The sequence below is a fragment of the Zootoca vivipara genome, chromosome 3 (genome assembly GCF_963506605.1).
Source record: "Zootoca vivipara chromosome 3, rZooViv1.1, whole genome shotgun sequence".
Taxonomy (NCBI): Eukaryota; Metazoa; Chordata; class Lepidosauria; order Squamata; family Lacertidae; genus Zootoca; species Zootoca vivipara.
The window spans coordinates 38,723,714-38,751,046 of record NC_083278.1 but is presented as its reverse complement, the minus strand read 5'-3'; the positions used below and the strand labels follow the sequence as shown (position 1 = coordinate 38,751,046).

The window sequence follows — 27,333 nt, the reverse complement described above, 5'->3', positions numbered from 1 at the left end:
AATAGGGAGCTTTTAAGTATTTTCTCTTGCCTGCTCTTTTCACAATTACAGTGGTACCTGTGGTTAAGAACTTAATTCATTCTGGAGGTCCATTCTTAACCTGAAACTGTTCTTAACCTGAAGCACCACTGTAGCTAATGGGGCCTCCTGCTGCCGCTGCGTCACCAAAGCATGGTTTCAGTTCACATCCTGAAGCAAAGTTCTTAACCTGAGGTACTATTTCTGGGTTAGCGGAGTCTGTAACCTGAAGCGTTTGTAACCCGAGGTACCACTGTATCTTTAATCGGGTTATTTTATAGGTATACGTCTTCTCATTTACCCTGTCCAAGCAAATTAATTATCCAGTAGACTTTTTGTAGTGTTAACAGGGCTTTCTAATGTTCTGTTCCTATGGTAGATGTATGTGCATGCGTGAAAGGATTTGAGGGTATTCTGTTCCTTTTCTGTTTTTATCCAACAGCAAAAAAAATATTTCTCTCTTTCTCAGGAATTTTCAGACTTCTCTATGTTGTTTGGAGTTTTTAGTTATTCTACTTGCTGACACTGGACCACCAAATCTGCTATTAAAAGGAAACACTGTTTTCTACAGAGCAAATACTAGTAACTAGTGCCATCTAGTGCCATCAGAGCAGTATGCAAGCTTACATAAAAGTGTCAGGGAAATGGTATTCTTATTTAAATAATTATAAAGACATGGGGCAGGCACACTTCAGCTTGTGGTATCAGCTTTATTTTACCAGAACCACAAGATTTACCAAAGTGAGTCCACTGCAAAAGGTGGAATAGCTCTGAGCAGTTGCTGAGAAGGGATTTTTGTGTGTCAAAACGGAGCTCAGCTCAGTTCTTTCGCACACAAATCCATTCTAGGTTTCCCCAAGCTTATTTATTTCAAGGCTCATGTTTGTGAGGAAGTGATGTATTTCAGTAGTTTCTCAACTCCCCCCCAAATTGCTGAGGGTCTTGGCAGACTGGCAGTTTAATGATCCCCCCCCTACTTGTTGTAGCAATTGGAATTCCATAGACTTCAAACTGTAAAACAATAAAATGCAATAAGCAATAAAAATACAGTTTAAATCAGTTTAAATATTCAGTGCAATAGATGTGCCGCCTCGTATTATTAACTACAAATCCACAGACACACGACAGACCACCTGATGAAACTCGTGGTTCACGAGCCACAATTTGAAAACCCCTGATCTATTGCAAATCACCCAGAGATCTATCAGTAGAGTAGTTGGGCTGATGAAATTTAAAACAGTGATTGCTGCACATGAATACAACATTCAGGGTGTTTTATAGTCATATGGCTTCAGTAGAGCTGGAAGTTCAACTGAATGATGTTCTGTACCAAAATATTTTCCAAAACTTGTAAGTCTGCATCACTGTACAGACTTCAAACTAATTATATGTTTGGGGGATTTGTATGATTTGATTAACAAAACATTTTGAATCTTCTTTAAAAAACGGATATAAGATTCCACTCTAAGATGATGAGATTATTTTTTTCACAGGGTCTTTATTCGTGGAAGCTTCAGTTGTAACTTTTTCCTACACTCATGCTGCAATTCAATGAGATAGTGTTCTATATTATTTTCCTACTTGTAGATGTTTCTCTGATCCAGCAGGGCTCTTCTTATGAAATTAGTTGTACTGTCTGGAAATCACATCAAGTATGAAGTAGTCTTCAATAAATGTATAACTAAAGCCAAATACTTTGTCTTTTAACCTTAGTGGAATCAATGCAAGGCTTCCAGCAAAACATTTTCCTATTTGTTTCCTCAACTGATTATCTAACTAGTTAATCTCTCCAAATACAGCAGAGATTGTGACAAATGTTCAGAATTCCTCAACCGAGGTCTCATCTTGCGATACAAACAACATATATGAACGAATACGACTTGAGAAGCTTGCTTTTGTTCACAGAGCTGTTAATGTGACTACTGATCCTAACGGGTGCAACTTTGCTGTTTTACAGTCAGATCCTAAAACAAGGTATAGTTCAGCTATTTATGGGAATAATTTACCTGAAATTTTATGGGGATGATTTACCTGAAATTTATGGGAATAATTTACCTAAAAGCTTTGAAAACAATATTTTTATTTTATTTTAAAACCTTCGGTGCTGTTTTCCTGGGCAAAGCCCATCCATACTAACTGATGGCAGTACAAATTACAATTACTGAAAAGCAAAAGAATAAAACCCACCCAGATCTTCCCATATCATTATCCACTCCAGCCTCAATCCAGCAAACAGGATCAAAATAACTCAAGGGAAGGCCAATGGAAACAAATAGGTCTTTTAAGCCTTATGAAAACTTACTGGGAAGGGCGTTCCAATGCCATGAGGGCTCCCACCTCACAGACCTTAGGGGGTGCACATGCCACAAGGGCCTCTAAAACTAGTGCCTGGATGCAGTGCTCTTTCTTTTGATCTACTTGTGCTTTTTGAAACTTTGGTCAAGCTAGTCCTTTACTAATATTTAGCACGTGAGGTTATGATGAAGATGTTCTTGCCTTCCTGAAAAGAGGGATGAGGTGCCCAATCTTGCCTTCTGCAAATGGAACACCATATGCTACATTAAAAAGTAAAGGGGCCCCTGACCATCAGGTCCAGTCGTGTCCGACTCTGGGGTTGCGGCGCTCATCTCGCTCTATAGGCCGAGGGAGCCGGCGTTTGTCCGCAGACAGCTTCCGGGTCATGTGGCCAGCATGACAAAGCTGCTTCTGTCGAACCAGAGCAGCGCACGGAAACGCCGTTTACCTTCCCGCCGGAGCGGTCCCTATTTATCTACTTGCACTTTGATGTGCTTTCGAACTGCTAGGTGGGCAGGAGCTGGGACCGAACAACGGGAGCTCACCCCGTTGCAGGGTTTCGAACCGCCAACCTTCTGATCAGCAAGCCCTAGACTCTGTGGTTTAACCCACAGAGCCACCTGGCTATTAGTCTGCGGACTGGGAAAGCGTTGCTGGTACTGTTAAAAAATATACAGGCATGAATCCAATATATCTACGAGTCTACCACAACGGGGCTCTACATACTCATGTGTGCTGATGCATCTTGAGGGCTTGAGGGTTTTGAAGAAGGAAAGCAAATACTGCTTGGAACCAGGGGTGGGGGAAGCTGCAGCTCTCCATATGTTGTAGGACTCCCAAATCCAGTCAGCTCCAGCCAGTATGGCCAGTGGTTAGGGACAATTAATGATTTAGTCCAACAGCGTCTGAAGATCTTCAAGTTCCCAATTCCTGCCTTAGAAACTTGCTTTTTTATTTTCTTGCATGGAGCATGAAGATGAAATGAAAGTGAAATGAAAGCCAATTCAAATAATTCTTATAACTCTTTTCTTCCAGTTTGTATGAAATCCCAAGTGTCTCAACTTCTAGTTTTTCTGAGGATTTTGGCAAATTGTTGGGAGAAGCAGAAATTACGGACAGCATCCATGATGTGACTTTTCAAGTTGGCTCCAGGACTTTCCCTGTGCACAAGTACATTTTGGCAACACGCTCTGACTTCTTCCGGAAGCTCTTTGAATTGGGTCACAATTGGATAGATTCTGCTGATATTTATCGTAAAGATGAAGATGCTGTTGGCTGTGATCTCTTTGTGATAGAAAAACTTCACCCAGATTTGTTTATGTACATTCTGCAGTACATTTACACAGATACATGTGATCTCCTCATTCATGGTCACAGGCTCAAAGCGGTGTACAAAGAAAAAATGGAAGAGAATGAAAACACCTTAATTACAAACTTGAATAAAATAACTATCAATGGAGATGTTAATAAGAAGTCTGCGTTTGAGGTTTACAGAAGTAACCAAGTATACATGGGAAATGAGAAACAGAAGAGCAAACCAAAATCCGCTTCTAAGAAATGTAAGAGTGTTGGGGAAGAAGTGAATCTCATAAAAATGTTGCAAGTTGCTGCAAAGAAATTTGGAATTGGGAGCTTAAGTTCAAGGTATGCTGTCACTAAGTCTTTTTTACACACACACACACACACACACACACACTTTTGCTTTTTCTAACGGGTTGATCATCGGGTTAAGTTGAATAAACATCTATAACTCTTCCTGCCCACTAATCCTGTTACATTATTCTTTTTACGGTGGAGTGTTGTTATCGCTTTAACAATTCATTTTCCTTGCAGGCTAGATGGAGTCAGAATAGAAAATGGAAGAATAAACATTGCCAACAGAAAAACTGGCAACAAGCCAAAGCTAAACCAGAAAAAATGGTGAGTTTCAAAAGGTGCAGTATGGAAGCATGAAGATTTCAATAGGGTACAATGAAAGCCAATTCAATCCATTCACATAATTCTGTCTTCTAGATTGTATGAAGTCCCAAGTGTCTCAACTTCCCGTTTTTCTGGTTTGCTTGTTTTTTGAAAACCATGTAAAATAAAATTTAAAACTATACACTCAAAAATTTCTCTTAGAGAGAATAATTGTTGTGCATTTTATCCCATGGATAAAACATATGACATGTCTGTGACCAGACCTCCATGAATTTAAGCAGGAAAAATCCTTGCTACTCCTATTCTTGTAAAATGCTTACTGAGCCATCACTTTAGTGTATATAAATGCATCCAAATCACTACACAACCAACCAGCTGGCCATATGCTGAACTGTTACTGACCATACCCCTCTATGTTCATTAAGGCCGCACCTCTTCACAGAGGGGCGGGGGTGCTGTCAGGCCTCACACATCCACACGTTCGGCGGGGGCATGTCGAGTCCCGCGTCATGGGGGAGTCCCGGCCTGTGTAACGCCCACAGCCAGCTAATCTGGTTGGCTGCCCCCCCATGTTCATTAATACCCTTCCCCATATGTACTAACCTGTATAAACTGTTCAGTTTCTTAACTCTGAAAAAAATCTGGTGATTATCCCCCTATTACCCCGCTGCATTACTTTATCCTTGTTTATATTAAACCACATTTGTCATTTTAATGTCTCGTTATAGTAGGTTTTTTAATTGTTTTGCAGCTCGTACCTCTGCGATGTGACCATGAAATCTGTAGATGGAAAAGAATTCCCATGTCACAAATGTGTGCTTTGCGCAAGACTTGGTAGGTATAATGTAAGGTACTTTGGCCAAGTTATTAATAGAGATCTGTCTTTTAATGCATGTCAAAATGAGGTCTCTCTCCTTTTCAGACTATTTTCACAGCATGCTGAGCAGCTCCTGGATTGAGGTAAGTGTGCCTGTATAAGTCCTTGGACGCATTGCCCTTCGTCTTTAATTTGTGCAAAAATATTTACTCAGGCATTGTGGGGGAGGAAGTAATTATTCACGAAAGAGAACTTTGTAATGGCTTGCAAAACAGAAGGCAAGAATATAAAAATTATCCAGCAGTGAATTCTACATGTGCACCCTTCATTACATAAATGATATTGAGCACAAGGGGCCTTTTATAGTAGCTGTGTGCTGTGCTATGCTATGATACATTTGTTGGAATACTGTTTCGATGATGGGATTTTAATTGTGGTCAATTTATGGCATCTTAATTAAAAGAAATTGGGGGGGGGGGAAGGTTAGAGGGACTATAGAACATGTGCTTTGCATGCAGAAGGTCCCAGGCTCAGTCCAGACATTTGCAGATAGAGCTGGGACAGATGCCTAGCTGAAACTCTGGAGATCCACACCAATTTCTATGCAGTACAGAGCTAGGTGGACCAACAGTCTTACTCTGTGTAAGGAAGCCTCTCTGCCTAAGATTAGAGAGGCTTCACAGACAGAGTAGACACAATAATGGATTATATAGAGTAATGGTCTGGCTTGGTAAAAGGCAGCTTCAGAAGTTCATACTGTACAGTAAATGTGTAGGTTAGAAATGCCTCATTTCTGAGTCATACTTTAAAAATAACCCCAGCATCCTTTTATTTTGGTTTAGTTTGCACATAATTCTAAGCTAAACCATAACTTAGCATGGACACACAGGCTCCCAGAGAGAGAACAAACTTTGGTTACATCTTGCGGTTGCCTGGAGTGAGATTAACTAGAAGCCCAGGTTTGAATGACATACCAAGCCAAGCTATGGCTTGGTTTATAGCAGCAGCAGCAGCAGCAGCAGCAGCAGCAGCAGCAGCAGCAGCAGCAGCAGCAGCAGCAGCAGCAGCCGCCGGAGCCTCAATTTCCTCTCAGGAAACCGGCAGACTCACTCATTCACAACAAGTCATGATTTGGCCTATTGTTATGTCCAAACTGGTTGGTTCTTTCTTTTTTGAAATATTTATTTATTTATTTTACAAGTAAAAAATTGTCACATTACCAAATACATAACCATATAGTGTGTAGAGATTTCTCTAAATCCCTCAACTTCCCACCTTCCCCTCCATGGGTCCTATTGTCAACTGCATAATCAGTATTTTGTATCTTTCTATATTGTCCATTGCATTAGTTGACAATATAGAAAGATACAAAATCCTGATTATGCAGTTGACAATAGGACCCATGGAGGGGAAGGTGGGAAGTTGAGGGATTCAGAGTAATGTGACAATTTTTTACTTGTAAAATAAATAAAAATTATTTCAAAAAAAGAAAGAAAGAACCAACCAGTTTGGACATAACAATAGGCCAAATCATGACTTGTTGTGTGTTAGAATCCTGCTAATGTTTTCATCTGTTTACAGTGGTCTCCTAAATAAATTAGAAACTTTCCCCATTCTTTCTTGAAGTTACTGTCTTCTTGGTCCCTGGGTCTTTCTGTCTTGTGCTCTTATTGAAATAAGTGCACCCAGGATGTGAAATGTGTTTGCCTTGGTTGCTTCCTAAAATACCACTTATTCAAATATCAAGATCCAAATAATCAATAGCTAGCATTTCTTGCATAGTACCCCCAGTCCCCGGCCCTTGCTATATAGAAAATGCTTTTAGAAACTAATGAACCTTTACAACATAATATTACCACATGCTCTGCCAAATATCTAGTGTGTATGGATTTCTGTCCTCCTAGACTTCCTACTGGCCATGATGGGATAGATATTTAATTCTGCAGGTTGACTTTTGGTAGCTAGTAGTTATTGACCTCTTTGATTACAGGTAATGTTTGTACACTTAAAGAATTAGTAAGCACTTGCACAAGTTCTGCTGGTTTGAGTTTGTTTTAGGCTATGGATAGATGTGAACAACAATTTTGTGGCTTGTTGTTCTCTTTAATGGTGGACACATAATACTAGAGTTTGAAGTATGTAACAGCAATCCAGAAATTGGTTCTTGAAATTCCTTCCATGTTACAGCAGTTCATCTGAACCGAGATTTTTCCAATAAATGTTGAAAACGTTAAGTCGGATCAAGTCCTCTTCAAGTTTATGCATACTGAAAGTGCCAGAGGATGACTAATAGCTGTGAATAATCTAATGGAAGCTCTTACTGCTTTATTTCCCAAATGGGTGTTTGCCAACAATCTTGAGATAATTCTGTTGTGACTGCAAAATGCTATCTTCATAAGAAGTTTTTTCCTTTTGTTTATATTTGGCTGGTTTGTTTAGAGCAGTTGATTAGGGATAGATGTTCTGTGTCATTGTTTCCCACATTGTGCACCATGAGAAGTTATTTTATAAGCCCTATATGCGTAAATGCAGAGGAGGCTGCCCTCTGCATCTCAGCATGATGTACTGTTCTCGCCTGTCTTCTTCTAATCAGCTTCTGTTGGGAGTGGATAATTTGGTCAAGCTCTCTCCATTGGGTGCCATTGTATCATTCCTAGCACGGGCTTTCTATTCCATCATCTTTCAAACAAAAGGCATGCTAAGAACCATGACCCATGCAGAAACGCTGAAGTGTGCTTCCTTGAGGATTGGTCACTCATACTCATACTCTAAATCCTTTAGTAAAATGTGCATCTGAGGTCATTGAAGGGGAAAAGTGTTCACTGGCTATTGGAACCTTTGGAAACACTGCTCACCAACCCTCTTAGTATGTTGATTTTTATGAAAGCTACCAAGACACTTTATTAATATATAGTAGAATACAGAAGAGTAAGCACAATACATTGGTGATCTGGGTTATTTGGAAAGGATCAAGGTTTATGTATTTTGCTGCTGCTGCTACTACTAGTTTTCTGTTGCATGCACTATTTGTAATGGCATATATCATTTTTTAAATCTGATGACTTCCCTAAAGGTTTACAAGGAGCTTCTACTGGATCTTAAAAGTGGCTGGCATTTGAAATGTTTGTTTAAACCCGCTTCCATTTAGGCATCATGTTGTGCTGCTCTGGAAATGCCATTCCCCTCTGACATCCTGCAGGTCATCCTGGATTATATTTACACTGATGAAGCTGTTATAGTAAAAGGTAAGGCTGTTAATAGAATGGGAATAAATTACATGTTTGGGGATCTGGGAACAGTAGGAAGAGGAGATGAAAATAGTATCAATAGCAAAATGCCAGCTTAATGGATTAAAATACACAAATGGTATAATGTCATGTAAATCCAACATTTAAAAATGTAGTATTACACAATATTAAAAACAGTTTGAAACAAGTGTAAAAAGCCAGGATAAAGATGTGTGTCTTCAGCATTTGCTGAAAGCAGTACAATAAAGGTGCCGGACATACCTATGTGGGAAGTGAATTCCACAACTAAGGGACTGCTGCCAAGAGTGCCGCGACCGCCCTGAGCTTCTGAGGGCAGTGGAGCAACCAAGAGGGCCCCCTCCACTCATGTTAGCACCTTGAGAAGTTAGGGAATGATGTGATCTTTCAGGTATTTGGGGCCTGAGTGGTTTAGGGCTTTAAACATTAAAGTGAGCACCTTGAATTTGGCCTGAAAATGAACTGGTAAGCAGGGCAACTATTTTAAAATGGCATTTAAGAGACCTGAAGGAACTCAGCCATCTGGATGTTGCATTTTGGATCAAGTTTCTGAGTCATCTTCAAGGGCAGCCCCACGTAGAAAACATTACAATGATCCAGGCTGGAAGTTACTGCACAGTGGCAGGGCCGGCTCTAGGTAGATCCCCGGTGGCGCGGTGCGCCAGGGCGCCGGGCCGGGAAACCATGCTGCGCCCTGCGAGGGCGGGGGTGCCGGAGTGATCTCCGCCCCTCAGCGCCAGGGCGGCCGACCTGCTCGAGACTGCCCTGCACAGTGACCAAGTCATTTCTGTACAAAGGGGGCCACAGCTGTAGCTGAAAAAAGGCACTCCTAAGTACCTGAGCCTCCAGTGACCCCCAAGCTGCTGGTCGTCTCCCCACCTCCTGGAACACAAGCAATTGGGGCACATAGCACCTCTGTCTTTTCAGGGCTGAGCTTTCTCCAAGCACTGATCTAACACATCAGCTGCCTCTCCTGGTTTGATTGGAGCAGAGAGACAGAGCTGGGTGTCATCTGCATATTGACGACACTTTACTCCATATCGCCTTATGACAGAGATGCAGGTGGCTGATTATGTAAAAATGGCACCCTTTCTTCCCTAAACCAGACAAATATGAAAGGGTAGAGGAGGGTTGAGGCAACCACTAGATCTACTAGGACTAGAACAAGTATTGGGAAGTTGCAAAGGCATTTGATTAAGGTTGCAGAAAGCTGAGATCTGTACTTTTTTCCGGTAGCCTCAGTATGGCACACAGAATAGGGATAGTTTTTTCTAGAGAGTGACTTGCACATTCCAGGCAAGCTAATCATCTGAAACAGTTTGCAGTTGAGTGGGCTGATTCATACTGTGTTATGTTAGACTATAATCTTGGCTGAGTTAACAGATACAAGATACAAGATACAATTTTCCAATGATTTCCAGAATCTCAAAATGTGGAATTCATCTGCAATATTCTTGTGGTAGCAGATCAGCTCCTTACGTTACGACTGAAAGAAATCTGTGAAGTAGCCATTACCGAAAAACGTGAGTTGTTACTGGATTGACCCTGTAGTAATGCTACTTATTGTTTTAAAGTTACACAATAGCTCTCATGAATGTCAAAACATGATGTTATTTATCATTGTAGTGTGCCTGTTAAAATAAAATGTTTAGGCCCAATGACTTTCAAATTGTGCTGTAATGGTTTGTCCACCTAGTAATGGTGGACAAACTTTCTGAAATAAAGTTTCCATTATAAATCTTTCTTTGCAGTATGCACCTGTGGAGCATGAATGGGGGAATTTTAGATAATGCATTCCATTTGTGCAAGTCCAAATAGCCTTGTTAGTGCCCCAGATGATCTATGTACATACCCTAGAACAGGCATCCCCAAACTGTGGCCCTCCAGATGTTTTGACCTACAACTCCCATGATCCCTAGCTAGCAGGACCAATGGTCAGGGAAGATGGGAATTGTAGTCCAAAACATCTGGAGGGCCGAAGTTTGGGGGTGCCTGCCCTAGAACATACCCCAGAATTTTCTGCAAAGCACTATAAATTTATATTGTGGATAAGTGGCATTTAACAGAAATGGCTTGGGAAATGTATTCTCTTCTTTTTCCCTCCAATTTCAGTTACTTTGAAGAATGCTGCTGAGCTTCTGGAGTTTGCAGCTATGTACAACGCTGAGCAATTGAAACAATCTTGCTTGCAATTCATCGTTCTAAACATGGCAGCTATACTTGAAACAAGGTAAAAGCAATCCCTGGCACTCCATGCTCAACTGCTGTCTCAGACCATAACCCACAGGGAAATGAGTAGTATATTAACGTGCATTGAGAGTTTCCTGCTTTGACACCAACCCACCAGGTTTAAAAAGCAGTTTGAAAATGTAATACGTGAACATTTTAAAATAAAAGAGCTGGCAAGCGAGTGACATTGAAAAACACATGCTCTTTAAAGAGAATGCTTGTGTCACATTTCAAACAGATTTTCAGAATGGAGTGAGGGAGCCATTGTTTAAAAGGTTTTGGAGGTTTGGCAAAAGTAACTATAGCTCCCTTCGGGCGTTAAGGCTCATGTGTTGAGTAACATGGGAACAGGGACACGCCACGTACCGGTAGTGTACAGGCCCTTTGAGTATTCAGCTGTGTACAGATAAGCTTTGTCAGCATAGATATATGTGCTATTCATCTGAAGGCTAGCGGATGGAGTTATTTCTGGTATTTATTGCCACTTCCTGCTGCCATGCTACTCAACACAGGAGCATTAATGCCTGAAGAGCAGGCTTCCCCAAACTCGGCCCTCCTGATGTTTTGAGACTACAATTCCCATCATCCCTGACCACTGGTCCTGTTAGCTAGGGATGATGGGAGTTCCTAAACATCTGGAGGGTCAAATTTGGGGATGCCTGCTGAAGAGGGTTTGTGCCTGTACTGGATCCCTGTCTTCCACTACATCAGTTTCAAGTTACATGGGCCTAGGCTCTAGATTTCCCAGTTCTGCTCCCTTAATATTTACCACTCAGATCCTTTTCCTGTTCTCATTCTTCTATGCTCTTCTATTTGATCCATTTTGCTACTGCTGCCTTCTGAATGACAGGCTGCCTCCCATGTCTAAACCAACCTTCCTCAACCTTCCAGATATTTTGGACCACAACTCCCATTAGTCCCAGCCAACATAGCCAATAGTTAGGTATGATAGGAGTTGTAGGCAAAAACATATGGAGGGCACCAGATTGGGGGAGGTTGCTCTGCATAATCTCTGCTCTTGTCGGTTCTCTTTCCTTTCATCATTTCTCCTTGCATAGTTCACCCGCAGATTCTCTTTTCTGTACTGCCATAGCAGCACCTGTAGTTCTTTGCTTGATTCCCGATCATGGGAAGTTGTTACCTGGAGAGCTGTTGTACCATTACTCTTTCCACCAACTCACACTTGTACCATTAATAATAATAAAAAAATGATTACCTGGTCTAGAATTGGGACTAAGCCAAGAGACAGTTCACAAGCAGGCATTTACAGGTCTAAGGTCTGTAGCAACTCAGTTGACTCCTAGCACTTTAGAATCTTGTTCTGTTATCAGTACACCCAAATACTTTATGAATTAAGTAGAATTTATCAAGATTGCCTTTCATTTCCTTGTGCTTGGGCACAACTAAATGTTGAGTGTCTTCAGCGAGCCACTCTTGAATTTGCATTTAACGTGTGTTTGTCTTAGGGCTCTAGATGTTTTAAGTGATGACGTTTTGAAGGACCTTTCCGTTTCCTACAGAAAAATGGTAAGTACTATTATTAGTTTAAGTAGGCTACATTTTAAAGCAGCCTGAGTGATGAAATGTCTTGATACGTCTTTTGTTAAAAGAAATTCTGACCAATTTATTTTCTAATTGTGCAGCATTGATAATCTGTCTCATGTTTTAAATTGCCATAATAGAAAAAGAGTCCCGCAGATACTAAAGCAAGACTCCTCTAGAGTCTGCTGAACTGTCGTTATAATGAATAAAATATAGGTTTAGAAACTTGGTCAAGGCTTCACCAGGTATTTACAACTTTACTCGGATTATATTACTCCAAATGTTTTAGGTTACTTTATGAATCGTCTATATATCCCAACACATCCTTAGATTAATCATATGGAGGGTTTCTCTTCCATGCCATACTTTAAACAAGGGATGGGTGGCTAATCATTTTTGGTCTGAGGGCCACATTTACTCTGGGGCCAGCCTCTGGGAGCCATATACCAAGCAGTGTGTGTGCCCCTCTTGACTGAAAGAATCAGTCCAATGACCCGGGAGCACTGGGCTCCACTCACGCCAGTGCTTTGTCACCTTTAATGTTTGTTCTCTTTGCTGCCACCAAAAATAGTGGGGTCTGGGTGCGGGGAGACAAAAAAATGTGGGAAATGAGGCCCCCAAACTGGGGGTTAGTCACTCTTCTTCCAAACTGAATTTTATGGGATTTCAAAATGTACAACAGCACAGATTTTTAAAATATGCATTCAATGCCTACCTGTTTTTCCTAGTGGCACAGCTTAACAAGCATCTATGATGTTGTAGATTCCTGCTATGGTCAGAAGGGTAATTACTCCATACCAAGATGGCCCTGATATTAGTTCCTTGGAGCCTGAGGAAGGAGAAACCTTTGTCTTCCTGAAAGAAGAGTTGAGTGCAGAGCAAACTACTCAGTAAGTGTCTGCCTGCCCTCCACCTTCTGCTGCTGTGAGTGATGAGGCTTCATCACTCTGCCCACCTCTTGCACTGCCCACCTCTTGCCTGCTGTGTTCCTATTTGTTTTCAGTTATTCTAAGCAGCCAATCTGCAGCTAGAATGGAACACTGTGGATTGGTGTCAGTAAACACATTCCATATAAAAGTTTTTAAATGGCAGAATTTTCTTTGGTAAGGAAAAATTACTGCCCAGACATCTTTTGGTTCAAATAGCAAGGGGGACTGGGGTGGGATGGAGAAAGGAGTAATTCGCTTTTAAATGCACTGTGTTATGTTCCCTGGGTATTGTAAATCCCCACTGTGAATCTCATTATCCCAATTCAGAGCTGAACAAGAAAAGATGGAGAAAGGGTATTTGTTAAAGCAGGGGATGATTTGTAGAGCTCAGACACTGAAATTTAAGGAAACAAATTCTTGTATTATTATTTTTAAAGGTTTGTCTAAAATAGTTTTTAAAAACTGGGTTAAGAAAAGACACGGTCCTGATATTGGGAAAACCTGGGCCTGGGAGAATGTAGTAAGAAAAGTTGAAATTCTGTTTGTCACAATAAAAAAGTGAGTGAAATCTAAATAAAAGTGTTTTGCTTTAAACCAGGGAAGCTCTTTTCAAAAAAGCAAAAGCAAAGGCAAAGAAGAAGCCACGAAAACGGTCAGACAGCTCAGGAGGGTATAATCTTTCTGATATTATTCAGAGCCCACCCTCTACAGGTTAGTGGCAGATGAGCTTTGTTTTCACTACTGATTTGTAGATTGCTTTTAAAGTGATTGTCAGTTAAGTAAATCTCCATACTCACAAAATAGAAGTGTACTAGGTATGGTTCTCAGTTTCAGTTAGTTCTGTAATGCCATAATTAGCTGGGATGTATGGATCTCAACATGGTTGAAGACTAGTCACCTGATACATTGTGAATATTGTATGGATCATGTGGGAAGCAGTTGGTATGCATGCTTTCTTGATACCATGGTCGAGTTATTTGTGACTCTCTACCTGTTCCTCTAGAGCCCCTCCCATCTGACAGGATCAGTGGAAGGTTTCTGATTCACATGTGTCAGCTGCCACTTTGTTTTAAATGTACTATTGTAAAGCTATTGTAAATCTGTTATATCATGTGACAGTTGTTTTCCAGGCTGAAAAATTGTTGGTGTGGGTGACTTGCTGGGGCTTGTTGCTACTGTATTACCATTTGTTTTTGCTTTCATTGTGTCTGTGGACTTGATAATACATAATGTTTTGATTAAGCTCTGTAAATTGTACCCCAAGGCTGCAAAGAGCTGTGCTGAAATGAGACAGGGCTTTCCCCTGACCTCTGCAGACAGTGGCAAGCAACTTCATTGCAGTAAAAGTGATGAAGCCAGTTCACTTGTGCAAGATGTGGTGCATTACGGTACAACTATACAATGCATAATAGATGACCTGATCACTGGTGTTGACTCCCAGAGCCTCAACAGGACCTTGCAGAAACAAACAACTTCAAGGAATGTCAGAATACATACATGCATCCTTAGCCCCCAGTTTGGCTGCCGCCCCAGCACAGGCAGCAGTAGCACTGGGCATCAGGATAAGCAGAAGACACTCTTCTGTTCCTGCACAAGGCTCAGTTTCCTGAACAGGAGCCAGTAAAGGCATTGGGAACAACAAACAGAGCTCTCCTCTGTGATTCTTCATTTCCCAGAAAGTACAGATAAGTAGTGAAGAGTAAATGCTGAGATTGGAGTGAGGAAGCTATCTGCTAAACTGGCTGTGTAGCAAGTGTAGCTGCTGGCGGTGTGTTTGTGTGTGTGTGCCTGGATGCAAGGGTGAGATCAGGGCTGGATCTTTTGAAGTCAAGCAGATGGACTGTAAGGCATAGGATAGCAATCCCCACCCCAACTCAAACAACTTTTGCATCTCAGGGAATTTACATTGCCAGGCTATGGTGTTAATCTAGCTTGAATTACAGAGACTAATCATTTCTTTTTCCCTTCCTCTCCTAATACTTATAGGGATACTGAAACTAGATAAAACCAACTCTATTGAATCCCTTCCTGAAATGCTGACCTCGGATTCTGAAGGTAGCTATGTAGGAGTGAATAGCCCCAGAGAGTTGCAGTCCCCTGACTTCACAGCAGGATTCAATGCAGATAAAGTTGAGGTAAGAGCATTTTAATTCCTCTTCTTGCCTCAGTGTTTACTAATTAAATAAAACACAGCATCTAATGCTTTTAAACATGTGAGCCAATCTTTTCTTTTTTTGCTTTTGAGTTGAAGGGGGGGGGGGAGAAAGCTTGGGGATCTTCTTGAACACCAAGCAAACATTGATGGGTCTTCAGAATTCTGGTGAGGCTGTGTTGAGACACATTTAATGTAATGCAGATATTACTTCTCTTCTTTAGTTGGCTTTTTTCTAATCTTTATGTATGCCACATAACAGAATACCTTATTTGCTTAATGTAACATACATTTTAAAGGAGTGAAATGGCTACATTGTTGCATTTAATTGAGTAGTTGTATTGGATGCAGTAATATGAATAAGTTATAAAAGGATTCTCTTAAAACTTGAAGGACTGTATCTCTTATAAATACCACTTACTGTGAACATGATTACACTCTTGAAATACGTTCACAGTGCAGTCCAGAGCACCATGCAGGGCTTTTGACATGTTAAGCCACAGATCCTGCCACACTGTGTTGCATGGCAAACCATTTCTAAAGCTGAAGGGTGCTGAAAATCCCACAGAATATGGGATTCATGCCAAGCTCTTGGGCATGCCTGAAGTAGCTCTCTGGATCTACTTTGGATTAAATGCAGAATCTGGTTTTGTTCTCATCATATTTGTCCGTAAATGCACATATTGTGTCTTAAAACTGTGTAATTTTAGTGTGCTTTGACTTTAGGTAAAAGAGAAAATGTGTGTTTCCAGTGCACACGTTCCAAATGCTAAAAAAGAGGTGAAAATACCCGAGAGAACATCGTTGCAAAAAATATCTCTTCCACAGTGCATTCCTAACAACAAAAACACCTCCGCAAGCTCTTCCAACTGGGTTATCAGCTCTTTTAGGTATATATAGTGTTTGTTCCCACGTGTGTCATGTGCTGAGTTATTAACAGTATTTGAGTCGGTTGCTGATGCCATGAATTAGGTAAGTTAAAATGTGAATTGAATTTCTCCTCCATCCTAGTGAGTCTTCATTGTGGAAGGGAAGTTCACATTCCAGAGGGCATTTGGCCTGCATAGTTGTTGACATGTTTTCTGATGCATCAGATGACCAGGTTATTTAGTGATAGTTGTGCACATTAAGTTAAAAGCAATTATATTGACTCTGTGTTGAAGGTGCTACTTCCCCCTTTTCATTGGGAGTTATTACAACTTTAGTTGTGTAAAAGTTACAGCCCAAACCTGCTGGCTTTTAAGGATCTACTTCATGGTAGCCTTTGAAAGAAAAGTCACTAAACTTCACACAAACTAAAAGTTAATGTATTGGGCATCGTCAGTGAAACTAAAAGTGTCCCTGGTGTTCCATGGTGTTGCATGTGTTGCCTGAAAAACATATAAAACATTCTATTTGAGGTTTGCCATAATTGAGGGAGGAGACATAAATTATACATCCAGTTACAAAATATATGCAAGATATAGAATATTTCAGTGGTACTTGACAAGTAGAATATAAGTAAAAATTGATGTCTTGAAAAGTAACAACTTGTTGTGGTGTTGTTGTTGTTTCATTCAGTCCTGCCAGCCCCCCTGCTATGGATTTAAGAACTATTATGGAAATTGAAGAAAACATGCAAAAATGTGGAAGCATGCCAAAGATAAATTCAGGGTTGGTAAAAGAAAATGATTTAATAAGAGAAATGATAAGATCTATTTGTGTTAATTTAAATTCTTAACTTACTTATAAAATCCTAATTTTTGAGGGGGGGCTTTGAAACTTTATTTTGGAAATAATTTTATGGGGCTCTGATCTACCTGATGATATAGCACCTGTCTTGCCTCAGAAATATTGTTTATTAAGTGCATGATTGTATAAAAATAGATCAGGAGGGATATAATTGAAAGATTTGTGCCTCCCTCCCCCGCCTCCAGTGGTGTTATCACAGCTATGGAGTTTCTGTGTGTTTGCTAATTTAGCACCTACGTAAGTAAGAAAGACCATTGAGCCATTTGTGTGATTATTTAATTGCCTGTAGTAAACCACATTTCTGTTTGTAATTTTTAGTAGACCCACTTCTCATGGAAGTAAGCTTTCTCAGAAGCAAAGGAAACTGATTGCTATGGCTGCTAAGGATAACAGCCCAGAGGCAGCCATGCCACCAACACCCCAAAATGCTGCAAAACCAGGGAATGTGTGGTATGTTTCTTAGTATGCCTTAGTGTTAATGCTTGTTGGCATCTATTTCAGTCTTTAAAATAAGTTTTGTTTCAGCTGAGCAGAACACCTAAGTAACTTAATAAGTGGTGAGGAATTTACCTGAACCTGAGTAGTATTTTCAGAATTGTCTCTTTTCTGGTGTGGGCAAGCTTTCCCGGGGTTCAAGAACAACCCTATATATACAAACTACTAACTACAGTGCTAATTTTGAGGAGTTGACTACTCTGTATGAAGTGTGATATGTTAATTTGGAATAACTGATCAGTAGGGTTCTAAGAGTCTGGAAAACCAGGCTATTGCAATCATCTATATTTTCTCTGTCAAGCTGCCTTATACAGTCATGCTATTGACCCATCTAACTTAGAGCTGTTCACCCTCTTGCCAGAATTCTTTCCTTCTCTTCTGCACCTTTCTTTTTAACTAGAGTTGTCTTAGATTGCATCTGGGGCCTTGTACAAAGTAAGCGAATATTGCATTTTCCAAAGCATTTCCAAAGTTTTGTAGTTTTCCACAGTAACCCAAGGTGAGTGGCGAAAACACACTGGAGACCTTTTAAGTTTGCATTATGTACCTGTCATGTTTGTATCCTGTGCTTCCTACCAGGAGCTCAGGATACATGACATTTCCCCACTGCATACTCTCAACAGCCCTTTGAACTTGGATAGGCTGAGAGATGATGACTAGGCCAATATTACACAGTGAACTCCATAGCTGAGCAGACATTTCAACATGGTTGGAAATTTATTTTTCTTTCCACTACAATACATTACACTGGCATACGTTGGTGTACTTCAGCTGTGGGATGAGTTTTGGTTTAATTTTAACGTGGGCATAAATGGCCAAACTTCCTTCATAAAATTCATTTGGCTGCAAAAAATGGAAAATGGCAAACCCCCTAAAAGCTTTAAGCAGACCATCAGTGTGAAATCTTATAGTATTTTTTTCTTTTAAAAAAATACTGGATCATTGGATCATGGAATTTATTTTAATGTCCTTTTTGAATACACACACACACACACACACACACACACACACACACACACACATACTGCTGGCTTGATGACAATTCCTCATTAACAAACATGGTTCTCATTAAGGATTCTTGACTTAACTAATTTAGGGTGACAGAAAAAAGTTTGCATTTGTCTTAAGCTTGTTGAGTTCTGGTATAACCCTGGCTGCTTTGAAGCCCAAATGAACTCACATGCATACATTTGGCACCACGTTGAGGTTTCCGTGCTTGCCGTATGTGGCATTCTCCAGAACTTTTGTTTTGCAGTGAAACAAGATCCTTGTCTTGGAAATGCAGCAGCTCTACTGGCAAGACAACTTGCCAGACGGGTGTGGGGCCTTCTGGAACTTTCTTCTTCTTTTTTTGGTTGACATGGAGACTCAATATATCTTAAACCATGCTGGGCATTTTTCTTGCCAAAAGAAACCTCTAGTTTCACGGTTTGGGGGGCGGGGGCGGGTTAGGACTGTGGAATGTTCTTTGAAGATTAATTAATAAAAACAAACCCAGTGTTGAGCATTTTTGGAATCACAATTGTTGGCAAGCGAATAAAAGGTTGAAGGTAAACTAGCACACACTCCCAGCAAAAAATACCCCTGACCAAGTTTTCAAGGTGCACTTATTATAATAGTATTTGGTGGGGGAGTTGCTTGCATATAACATTTCAATCATCTTCTGACAGGATGGAATAGAAAGCTAAATTGGCATCATGGCGACCATTTCAGATAATGGATTTGAATGTTCATAAATAGCATTTATTTCACTTCTAATGCCTGGGGCTTGTGGTATATTAATTAACAGTTACATGAAAAAGCACGGAGAAGCTTGGGATGGACTTGACCTATAGGGGCCAGCAACATTGACACTTCAATTATAACAAAAGTCTGCACAGGAATGTATCCTTCTAGAGAATGAGAGCTTTTAACATCCAGCAGGCAAAGCTTGGAGCATGATACTCACTGTGTACAAGTAAAGGGTTGTAGCTCAGTGGTAGAGCACCTGCTTTCTCTGGAAAGCCACTTGCCCGCTGCTTGTCAGTTTCCGCAGTACTGAGCTTGTTGGACCAGTGGTCTGACTTAGTATACGGCATCTTTCTGTGTTCCTCACTTGGGGCTTTTTCCTAGGCCTCTTTCCTCCACTGTCTTTTATTAGGCCTTTGCACCAGCCTCTAATTCAAACAAGATAGAATTATAGCAGCACACAAAAAAACCCACTTTGCAATAGGAGAGTTGTATTTACTGCTATGCGAAACAGATGGAATAGTACAGTTAAAAGAAGCCCTGCTTACTAATCTGTCCAAATAGAAATGTATAACTTCCTTTGAAATTGGCCCAAACCTAAAGAGGGAGACAGGTTTCAGAGCTGCAAGGGTAGTAGCTGATGACTTTCTGCATGGCTTATATTATTATTCTCTTCAACTTTGCTACAGCAGGGATGCTAACTGTGAGCCAGTGAAGCTATCTTGTATTCAGTCTGACCGTTTCAGCCCTCAATGATCTTTCAAGTCTCATGCAAAAGCTTTCCCCAGTCCATAGGAGCCAACTCCTAGGGGCCAATGTCCCTTCACACACACCCCATAAAATATTTGAGGGAGAGGAGCCCTCCAAAGTCAATGGCCATTGTCATTCAAATGGTATTTATGCCATGTCGTGATCAGTTGTGCAGGGCGAGGCTTATCTGGCCTGCCCAATATTTTATTCAAGTTGGCACCTTTCCCCCAGTCCTGAGTTCAGCAAAACAATTAATCTAACTTTAAGCCAAGTACTATTCTCAAAACGAGAGTTGCAAATCAAATGTTGTTCCTTTAAAAAAGAAGTTGTATTTATAGATTGTGCTCAGAAGATAATTACTGTACAACAATGTTAAAAATGCTCTAAAGGATCTCTCCAATGGGCAACAATGTTTCAGTGTAACTAATGGTAAGGTAAAGTGATGCCTCACTGTTTGTGAAGAGTTGGGGAATAACCAGATCTTCTTTTACCCCGTTCCCAATTGCATTAGTACTAGAGTATGTGTCTGCAGCCTTCATCCACCTTTGGTCTTCAGTTGTTGTTGGACTACAATTCCTGTCATCCACAGCCAGTCTCTATGGAATGTGTGGTCCAACATCTAGGGACTCAAGTTTGGGAGTGCTGGGTGAGGCTAGTAAGCACCTTGCTTAGTAACTCCTGTCAATTTTGTAGGGTCTTCAGTATACTTAAGATGACTCAATAACTCCAGTTGGTTGGTAGGGTATAAATACTCTTAAGTAAATAACAGCCATGGATATGCAACAGATTTATGTGAATTAGGATTTTCACACAATTTTAGTCTGTTGGTAAAATAATTTTCAGACAGGAAAATCTCTAGGATCTTCTGGAAGTTATAACATAGAAGTTTTTGATTCATTTAGTTTGGTGTGACTCAAATATAGCACAAAAGGTGCAAGGGTTTGAGACTTTATCCCTCTTTTCTGCTAAAGGGCTTCTTCATTGCAATCTGCTTCGCCAAAGTCATTCCGTAATCTCTTGGAGGATGGGAAAAGAACAGTTGGTGCCAGTTCTGGAAAACATTGTGCTAAAGTGATGGAAGATGCACAAGATCAAAAATCTCTGAGGTGAGAAAGTATAACATTTATTTCCACATTTCTGGCAAGCACGGAAGTTGTGCACATCAATATAAAAAGCTATTTAAGTACTTACAGAGCATCTCATTTTAGTTGAATATATGTTCTGATAGCATGCTATATTTCATTGTTTTAAAGCTATCATAAATTACTGAACAGAATAAATGATAGATCACTTACGGTACTTCTATAATATTGGGTAAAGGTAAAGGTAAAGGGACCCCTGACCATTAGGTCCAGTCATGACCGACTCTGGAGTTGTAGCGCTCATCTCACATTATTGGCCGAGGGAGCTGGCATACAGCTTCCAGGTCATGTGGCCAGCATAACAAAGCTGCTTCTGGCGAACCAGAGCAGCACACAGAAACGCCGTTTACCTTCCCGCTGGAGCAGAACCTATTTATCTACTTGCACTTCGACGTGCTTTCGAACTGCTAGGTTGGCAGGAGCTGGGACCGAGCAACAGGAGCTCACCCCGTCACGGGGATTCGAACCGCCGACCTTCTGATTGGCAAGCCCTGGGCTCTGTGGTTTAACCCACAGCGCCCTCCGTGTCCCAATAATATTGTATATACGGTATATGTCTAATTTGATAGCTTTATCATTGAAGTGTCTTAGGGAAGCTTATTCTCAGAAGCAATTCAAGTGAGACATGTGTATAATGTTACTTTGGGTTTGCATGCCAGTTTAATGTAAGTGAAGGAGTTGGGGAAATTTTTTAGAGAGAGATATAGTCTACTTTCTGTGTGGCTGTTTTTTTAAAATAAAAAATATCTCTACCTTGAGCCATTAGTGAAGGGAGGTGACTTCTATCCCCACTTCCACCTTTTTCATAAATAGATGCCTTGGTTTCTATAGATAAATAAAACTTGCCTTGGGTTTTGTTTTTTTTAATCAAAATGGAAAATGTGGGATTTATTTTTTTTAAAAGAAAAAGAAATCAAATTCTAGTGAAAATATGTATTCCTCATACTATTCCAGAGACCAGAAATTCATGTTGGCTGGCAACCTTATTACTTCCTTAGGTAATGTTTTTAATCAACAGTTCTTCTGTTAATATTTTATTTGTGTCTCTAGATGCTCATCTGGGGCTGAATATCAACATTTTAATGAACGAACACTGTCAGAAAATCAGAAGTAAGTTGGATTTGTAATTAATTAAAAGTATTTGAAGGAAAATGTCTTCTGCGATGTGGTGACATCTTTCATTTGGTAATCTACCTTGCAGCCCTTGGTTAGCAGCATCCTTTATGCGTCCAGTTGTAGCAACAACTATCACATTTGCAGAAATTGTAGAGGAAGAACTCCAGCAAGAAGCTGCTCTCATCCGGAGTAGAGAGAAACCTTTAGCTTTGATCCAGGTAAGGCAAAATGCTCAGTACAATAAGTTACAAGTGGCTGATTACCATTCTTTTTATTTTATTACGTACATTTTTACCGAGACCTTTGGCCCCAGCAAGCTGTTTACAACCACTTTTTGAAAATACAATTCAATATAACATTTTGCTATGTTGTTTATGATATGCTGTGTTATTCACATGCCTTCAAGTATTTTCTTAATGCTAGTTCAGTATTATTTGTTTATTTTTAATTTCATAATTCCGCCACCTTCCAGGTGTTGTTGGACGACAGCTCACCTCATACTGACTGTTAGTCATTCTGGCTGGGGCTGATTGGAGTAGGGAGTCTAACAACAGGGCTGGGAATGTCCCCCTGAATCCAATTTGGGGCGTGATCTGGCATTTCAAAGCATCTCTAATCTAATCAACGTGAATCTGAGTAGAGCGAATCAGGAGCCTTGAACTGTGTTTAATTAGGGTTCTAAAGCATAACTAAGCATGCAGTTGGGGCAGGGGAGAAGGAGATGCAGGCAGACTTCCTGCATCCTCTGCATTCTGTCCAACCCCTCCCCCCCCCAACTCACAAATCACCCAATGCCTTAAACTGCTCCAGGCCCAATTTGGTATGAGATTCAGCTGGAGCAGTTGCACAGGCCAGTCCAACAGCAACTTCCCTCGATTTAACTTGTCCTAACCAGTAGTTAGATCTATGTGCTCAGTTGATCAAGAGAAGTTGCATGTGTTGTTTCCTTAATGGGGGAATCTGGGAGAATGTGAAATTACAGTTAATTACCTTTCATGAGGCTTTGTTGTGCTACTGAGCTTGCCAGAAGATTTGGGCACTTTGAGGTTTAAGGATCAGGTGACGTCCGTTCTTCTCTGCTTGTGTAAACATCATCCTTGGCCCTGTCAGATTTCAAAAAGTATCACCCTCCCCTTTCTTCCTCTCTTCTTCCAGATAGAGGAACGTGCTATCCAGGACCTGTTAATCCACTATCAAGCAGTTGGCAACCCTGATGAGTTTGTTGTGGTCGAAAGGTCTCCACAAGGGCCAATAGCAGCTCCAATGTGGAACAAGCATTGATCTGGACTAATCTTGGATTTTATGAAGATGTATGCCCTAAGATTAAGGATAGTAACGTGTGTCCATCTCTTTTCAACATAGTATCTGCTTTGAAAATGTATCTTCCTTGTCCGACTGCATTACTAATTGTTCATATTATGAAGATGGAGAATGAAGTCTGCATATACTTGAAACCAAGTATATCTAGTTTAAGTATGAGCTTACCCTTTTAGTAATTAGCAAAAGGTGCAAAGCCAAGTGTTTTTTCTCCAGTTAACAACAGCTGAACTGTCATTATCATGCATACATGTTGAATTAATGCAACTGAATGATCAGCCATAATACCACAAATTTTGATTTCCTAAATTTTGTTGCTGTTTGTGTAATAAGAGAAAAAGAAAGAAAATGCTGTCTGTTGAAGCAATGGTATCCAGTGTCTGATATGTTTCGGTGCCTCATTCTTGCTCTTCTGGACAATGCTCCTTGCCATCTTGCCTTATACAAATAAGTCTTTACTTGATAGGTATTTTGTGCTGGTTTAAGTAGGTATTCAAATTCTTCTGAGACTGCCCTTATAATAATGCAGACTTTACTGTTCTGGGAGTCCAGATCAAATAGAAAAAAGGCACATTTTGGCTTGTATGGCAAAAAGTGGGATGGGGTAGGTAGCAGCATGCTAAACTGCAAAATGTTTCCAGAAAAGCACATGCTATTAATTAGGCATTAAAACTATTCATACAAATGAGCATTGCATTTTGACCATTTTCACTTGTAACAGATGCATTGGTACTCTGTGTTCAAAACCCTATGCCTGATTGTGGATGATTTTTCCTGTCATTGGAAAGTCTTATAAAAGATTGTTTGTTAACTCTAATAAAAGTGCTGTTGGTCCAATCAGAGTATGTGTATGTTTGGGTGTGGGGAGGCCAGATTTCAATTATCTCAACATTTGTTGAAATGATGGGAAAGATTTGGAGATTGTTGACCTCCACCTCCCTGATGTGACTGTAACGTCTTTCACTCCTTTGACTTTCAGGGTTGATTTGACTGGTCTGATTGACCAGGTAGGTGTCCCCTTCCTCCTTCACTACTCCTTGGCCAAGGGTATGTGAGAGCTACATTTCTCTGCTAGAACCTCCAAACTCCCATCAGCCACAACCAACATGGCCAGTGGTCAGGGATGATGTTAGTTGGAGCTGCAGTTTAGTCACCTGTAGTCTACATTATATGTAGTTGTATCTCATGGTATGCAGTTGAACACCAAAAATGACTCTTTAAACACAATAAAGAGCAAGTGGTGGTTTAGCACGAGTTACCATAGGATACACAATTGATTAGCAGGTTATTTTTGTGGCTAGCGGATTATTTTTACAGCACCCTCTGTTGTCACATTTTAATAACACATTTTTAATGTTCTAGACGACTAGCGTAGATCCACCCTCTGTTTCCCCCCTCAAGTTAAGGTCTTTCATAATGCTTCACATATACAACAGGTGTGCCTATGGCTGATTTTCTCATGTACTGGTGAAGGCTCTCAATAGAGCCCTTTTCATGTGTGGGAAGAGTGAGGAAAATACTGCACTGCGCAAGGAGTTTTCAAAATACCAAGTGAAAAGACAGTTGACTGGACAAAATTCTCATTATTGCACAAGAAAATAATGGAGTGTATAACTGATAATTACTGCGGGAGGCAGTGGAAGACAGGAGTGCCTGGCATGCTATGGTCCATGGGGTCACGAAGAGTCGGACACGACTAAACGACTAAACATCAACAAAGTTGAGCAGTATGTTGTGGCTATATTCAGAATCAACTGATGGAAGGAGGACTCATGACAAATATCATGGATATAACATAAATCTTCTTCAGTGTGACTAAAATTACTAACCTTGGTGAAGTTCCACAATTAGAGTTCGTCCTTGGAACATCATCTGAGCTTTGTTGACACTATCGGAGAATCACAGGTAGCTGCATTTTCTTGTTCACTCTCGAGTAGTAATTTCAAACATACAATGACTATGCTTCAACTACATGCCTGTCGTGCTGTCATTTTATTTATATATTTTTTTAATGTGCCTGCTTCTCCCAAAGGGGAAAATCAAAATTTGGAGAAGGTGCCAACTGTGAGCTCCTGACTTTGCTTTAGGTCTAGATTTAATCCTTCCCTCCCCCTCCTCCAGTTTGTCTGTTATAATTACAAAGCGAATCCCTTGCCAGCGACAGTCACAAAATAAATTAGCACTGTCTGGCTATTAAACGGTTCCTTCTGTAAACTGTTTGCAAATGGGCAAAAGTCCATCACTTCATTATTTTGATGTAAATGAAATTTGTACCCTTGAACTTCAAAAAGTAGATATTGCAATATTACGTACAAAGGAATTGCATGACACACTCTCAGGATTGGTGCTGCTTTTTAAAAACAGTTGTTCTAGGTCAGGGGTGGCCAACTCCCAAGAGACTCTGATCTACTCACAGAGTTAAAAACTGGGAGTGATCTACCCCCTTTTGGGGGGTTCAGGTCAAAGCTGTTTTGATTTTTTTTAAGGAAGGGAAGCCCTGTTTTTTTTGGGTTTAGGTCAAACTTGTTGAGCTTCTTTTAGGAGGGAGGGAGGCCCATTTTTGTTTAGGGCTTCAGGTCATAGTTCAGCTTTTTTAGGGAGGAGGAAAATTTTGGGTGAGCTTTTTTTAGGGGTGCCAGTGATCTAGCAGTGATCTACCACAAACATCCAGTGATCTGCTGGTAGATCACAATCTACCTGTTGGATGTGCCTGTTCTAGGTTTAAATGTAAATATTAGGATTCCCTAAAATTGACTTATATATTTTCCTGTAAAACAAGATGGCTTATTATAGGGAATGACCACTTTCTTTGAAGGTTTGCCAACTTCTCCCCAAAACTGACGCCTTTACTTGAGGGAAAACAAAACACAACTGTAGTTCTTAATACTGTGGGTGGACAGTTAACGGCACTGTGTGTGTCATCTGTGAAAAGTGACACCGCCAGTGTTTACCTGAGAGTCATCTTAAGCACTCATCAAGGAAATAAAACCACCAGCTATGATGTTCTCTCCTATGTATGCAATAGTATCCTAGCATTTCGGAGCTTTTAAAACTCTTTAAGCCTGCAGGCTGTGCACTCATACTTGGCAGCTCAAAAATTGCACACCTGCTTATGTGTTATTAAAAAAGAAAAGAAAAATCCCTTGCCAATGAACCCAATTCTCTCCTACAAGGCAATTCCCTTTTCCCTTCTTGTTGCCAGTCGGTTACACACACAGGACCACTGTCCCCTATTAAAAGAATCCTGTGGGAGTCTTGCATCGAAGCTCAAATACAGTGTGGGAAAGCCATAAATGTACAGTCCTAATTATGTGCAAAGACTTATTTGTGTTGCCTATCAGGCTGTGGCAGAGGAATAAATACGGATATAAGCCCAACAAACAGAAACTCTGTTTTAATGCTACATCAAAATGGCACTGCAAAACTGAGTTTCTGCATCTGCTGGAAAACAACCATGACCCATTTCTTTAAAGAGAAACAAAATATTAAAAGAAGAAGAGGAATGCACAAGGAAAATTCCACTTCTCAAAATGGAGGTGGGGTTCTGTACTTGACCAATGGATTATTGGATGCCCCCTAGTAACGAAATATGGAGAGAGAGTGTATGCAAGCAACTCTTTCAGCTCCTGTACCTGAACCCCAAATAAATCTGTGTGGTTGCCTTGGCGTACAGGTGGGAATAATTTCCTTGGGCTCATGTTAAAGTCCTTTGAATCCCAATTTTTGTGTTAACCTTTAGGCATTTAGGTAGAAATGATCCTAGCAAAATAGTGGCAACCAAACTATAGATAACTAGTGGAATTCAGGCCGTTTAGAAACGGGCGCTAGAACGCTGCTCTCGTGCAGCGCCGGCATGGAACGGAGCTTCGGAGGTCTCCAAAGCCCC

At 40.6% G+C, this 27,333-nt stretch overlaps 1 protein-coding gene across 2 annotated transcripts in view; it reads left to right on the top strand.

Annotated features, from left to right (window-relative positions):
• IBTK (inhibitor of Bruton tyrosine kinase) overlaps positions 1–24,287 on the top strand; it is a 53,492-nt gene extending 29,205 nt beyond the window's left edge. For both annotated transcript variants that reach the window (XM_035109524.2, XM_035109525.2), the window contains 19 exons: positions 1,818–1,992; positions 3,349–3,957; positions 4,147–4,233; positions 4,985–5,067; positions 5,156–5,193; positions 8,199–8,295; positions 9,738–9,839; positions 10,429–10,546; positions 12,012–12,072; positions 12,850–12,977; positions 13,615–13,727; positions 15,003–15,151; positions 15,895–16,058; positions 16,729–16,821; positions 17,218–17,349; positions 20,844–20,978; positions 22,065–22,124; positions 22,216–22,348; positions 23,286–24,287. In XM_035109524.2, coding sequence (XP_034965415.1) covers positions 1,818–1,992; positions 3,349–3,957; positions 4,147–4,233; positions 4,985–5,067; positions 5,156–5,193; positions 8,199–8,295; positions 9,738–9,839; positions 10,429–10,546; positions 12,012–12,072; positions 12,850–12,977; positions 13,615–13,727; positions 15,003–15,151; positions 15,895–16,058; positions 16,729–16,821; positions 17,218–17,349; positions 20,844–20,978; positions 22,065–22,124; positions 22,216–22,348; positions 23,286–23,411 — 2,603 coding nt within the window. In that variant the 3' untranslated portion in view covers positions 23,412–24,287. The remainder of the gene's footprint in view (positions 1–1,817; positions 1,993–3,348; positions 3,958–4,146; positions 4,234–4,984; positions 5,068–5,155; positions 5,194–8,198; positions 8,296–9,737; positions 9,840–10,428; positions 10,547–12,011; positions 12,073–12,849; positions 12,978–13,614; positions 13,728–15,002; positions 15,152–15,894; positions 16,059–16,728; positions 16,822–17,217; positions 17,350–20,843; positions 20,979–22,064; positions 22,125–22,215; positions 22,349–23,285) is intronic.
• Positions 24,288–27,333: the final 3,046 nt, after the last annotated feature.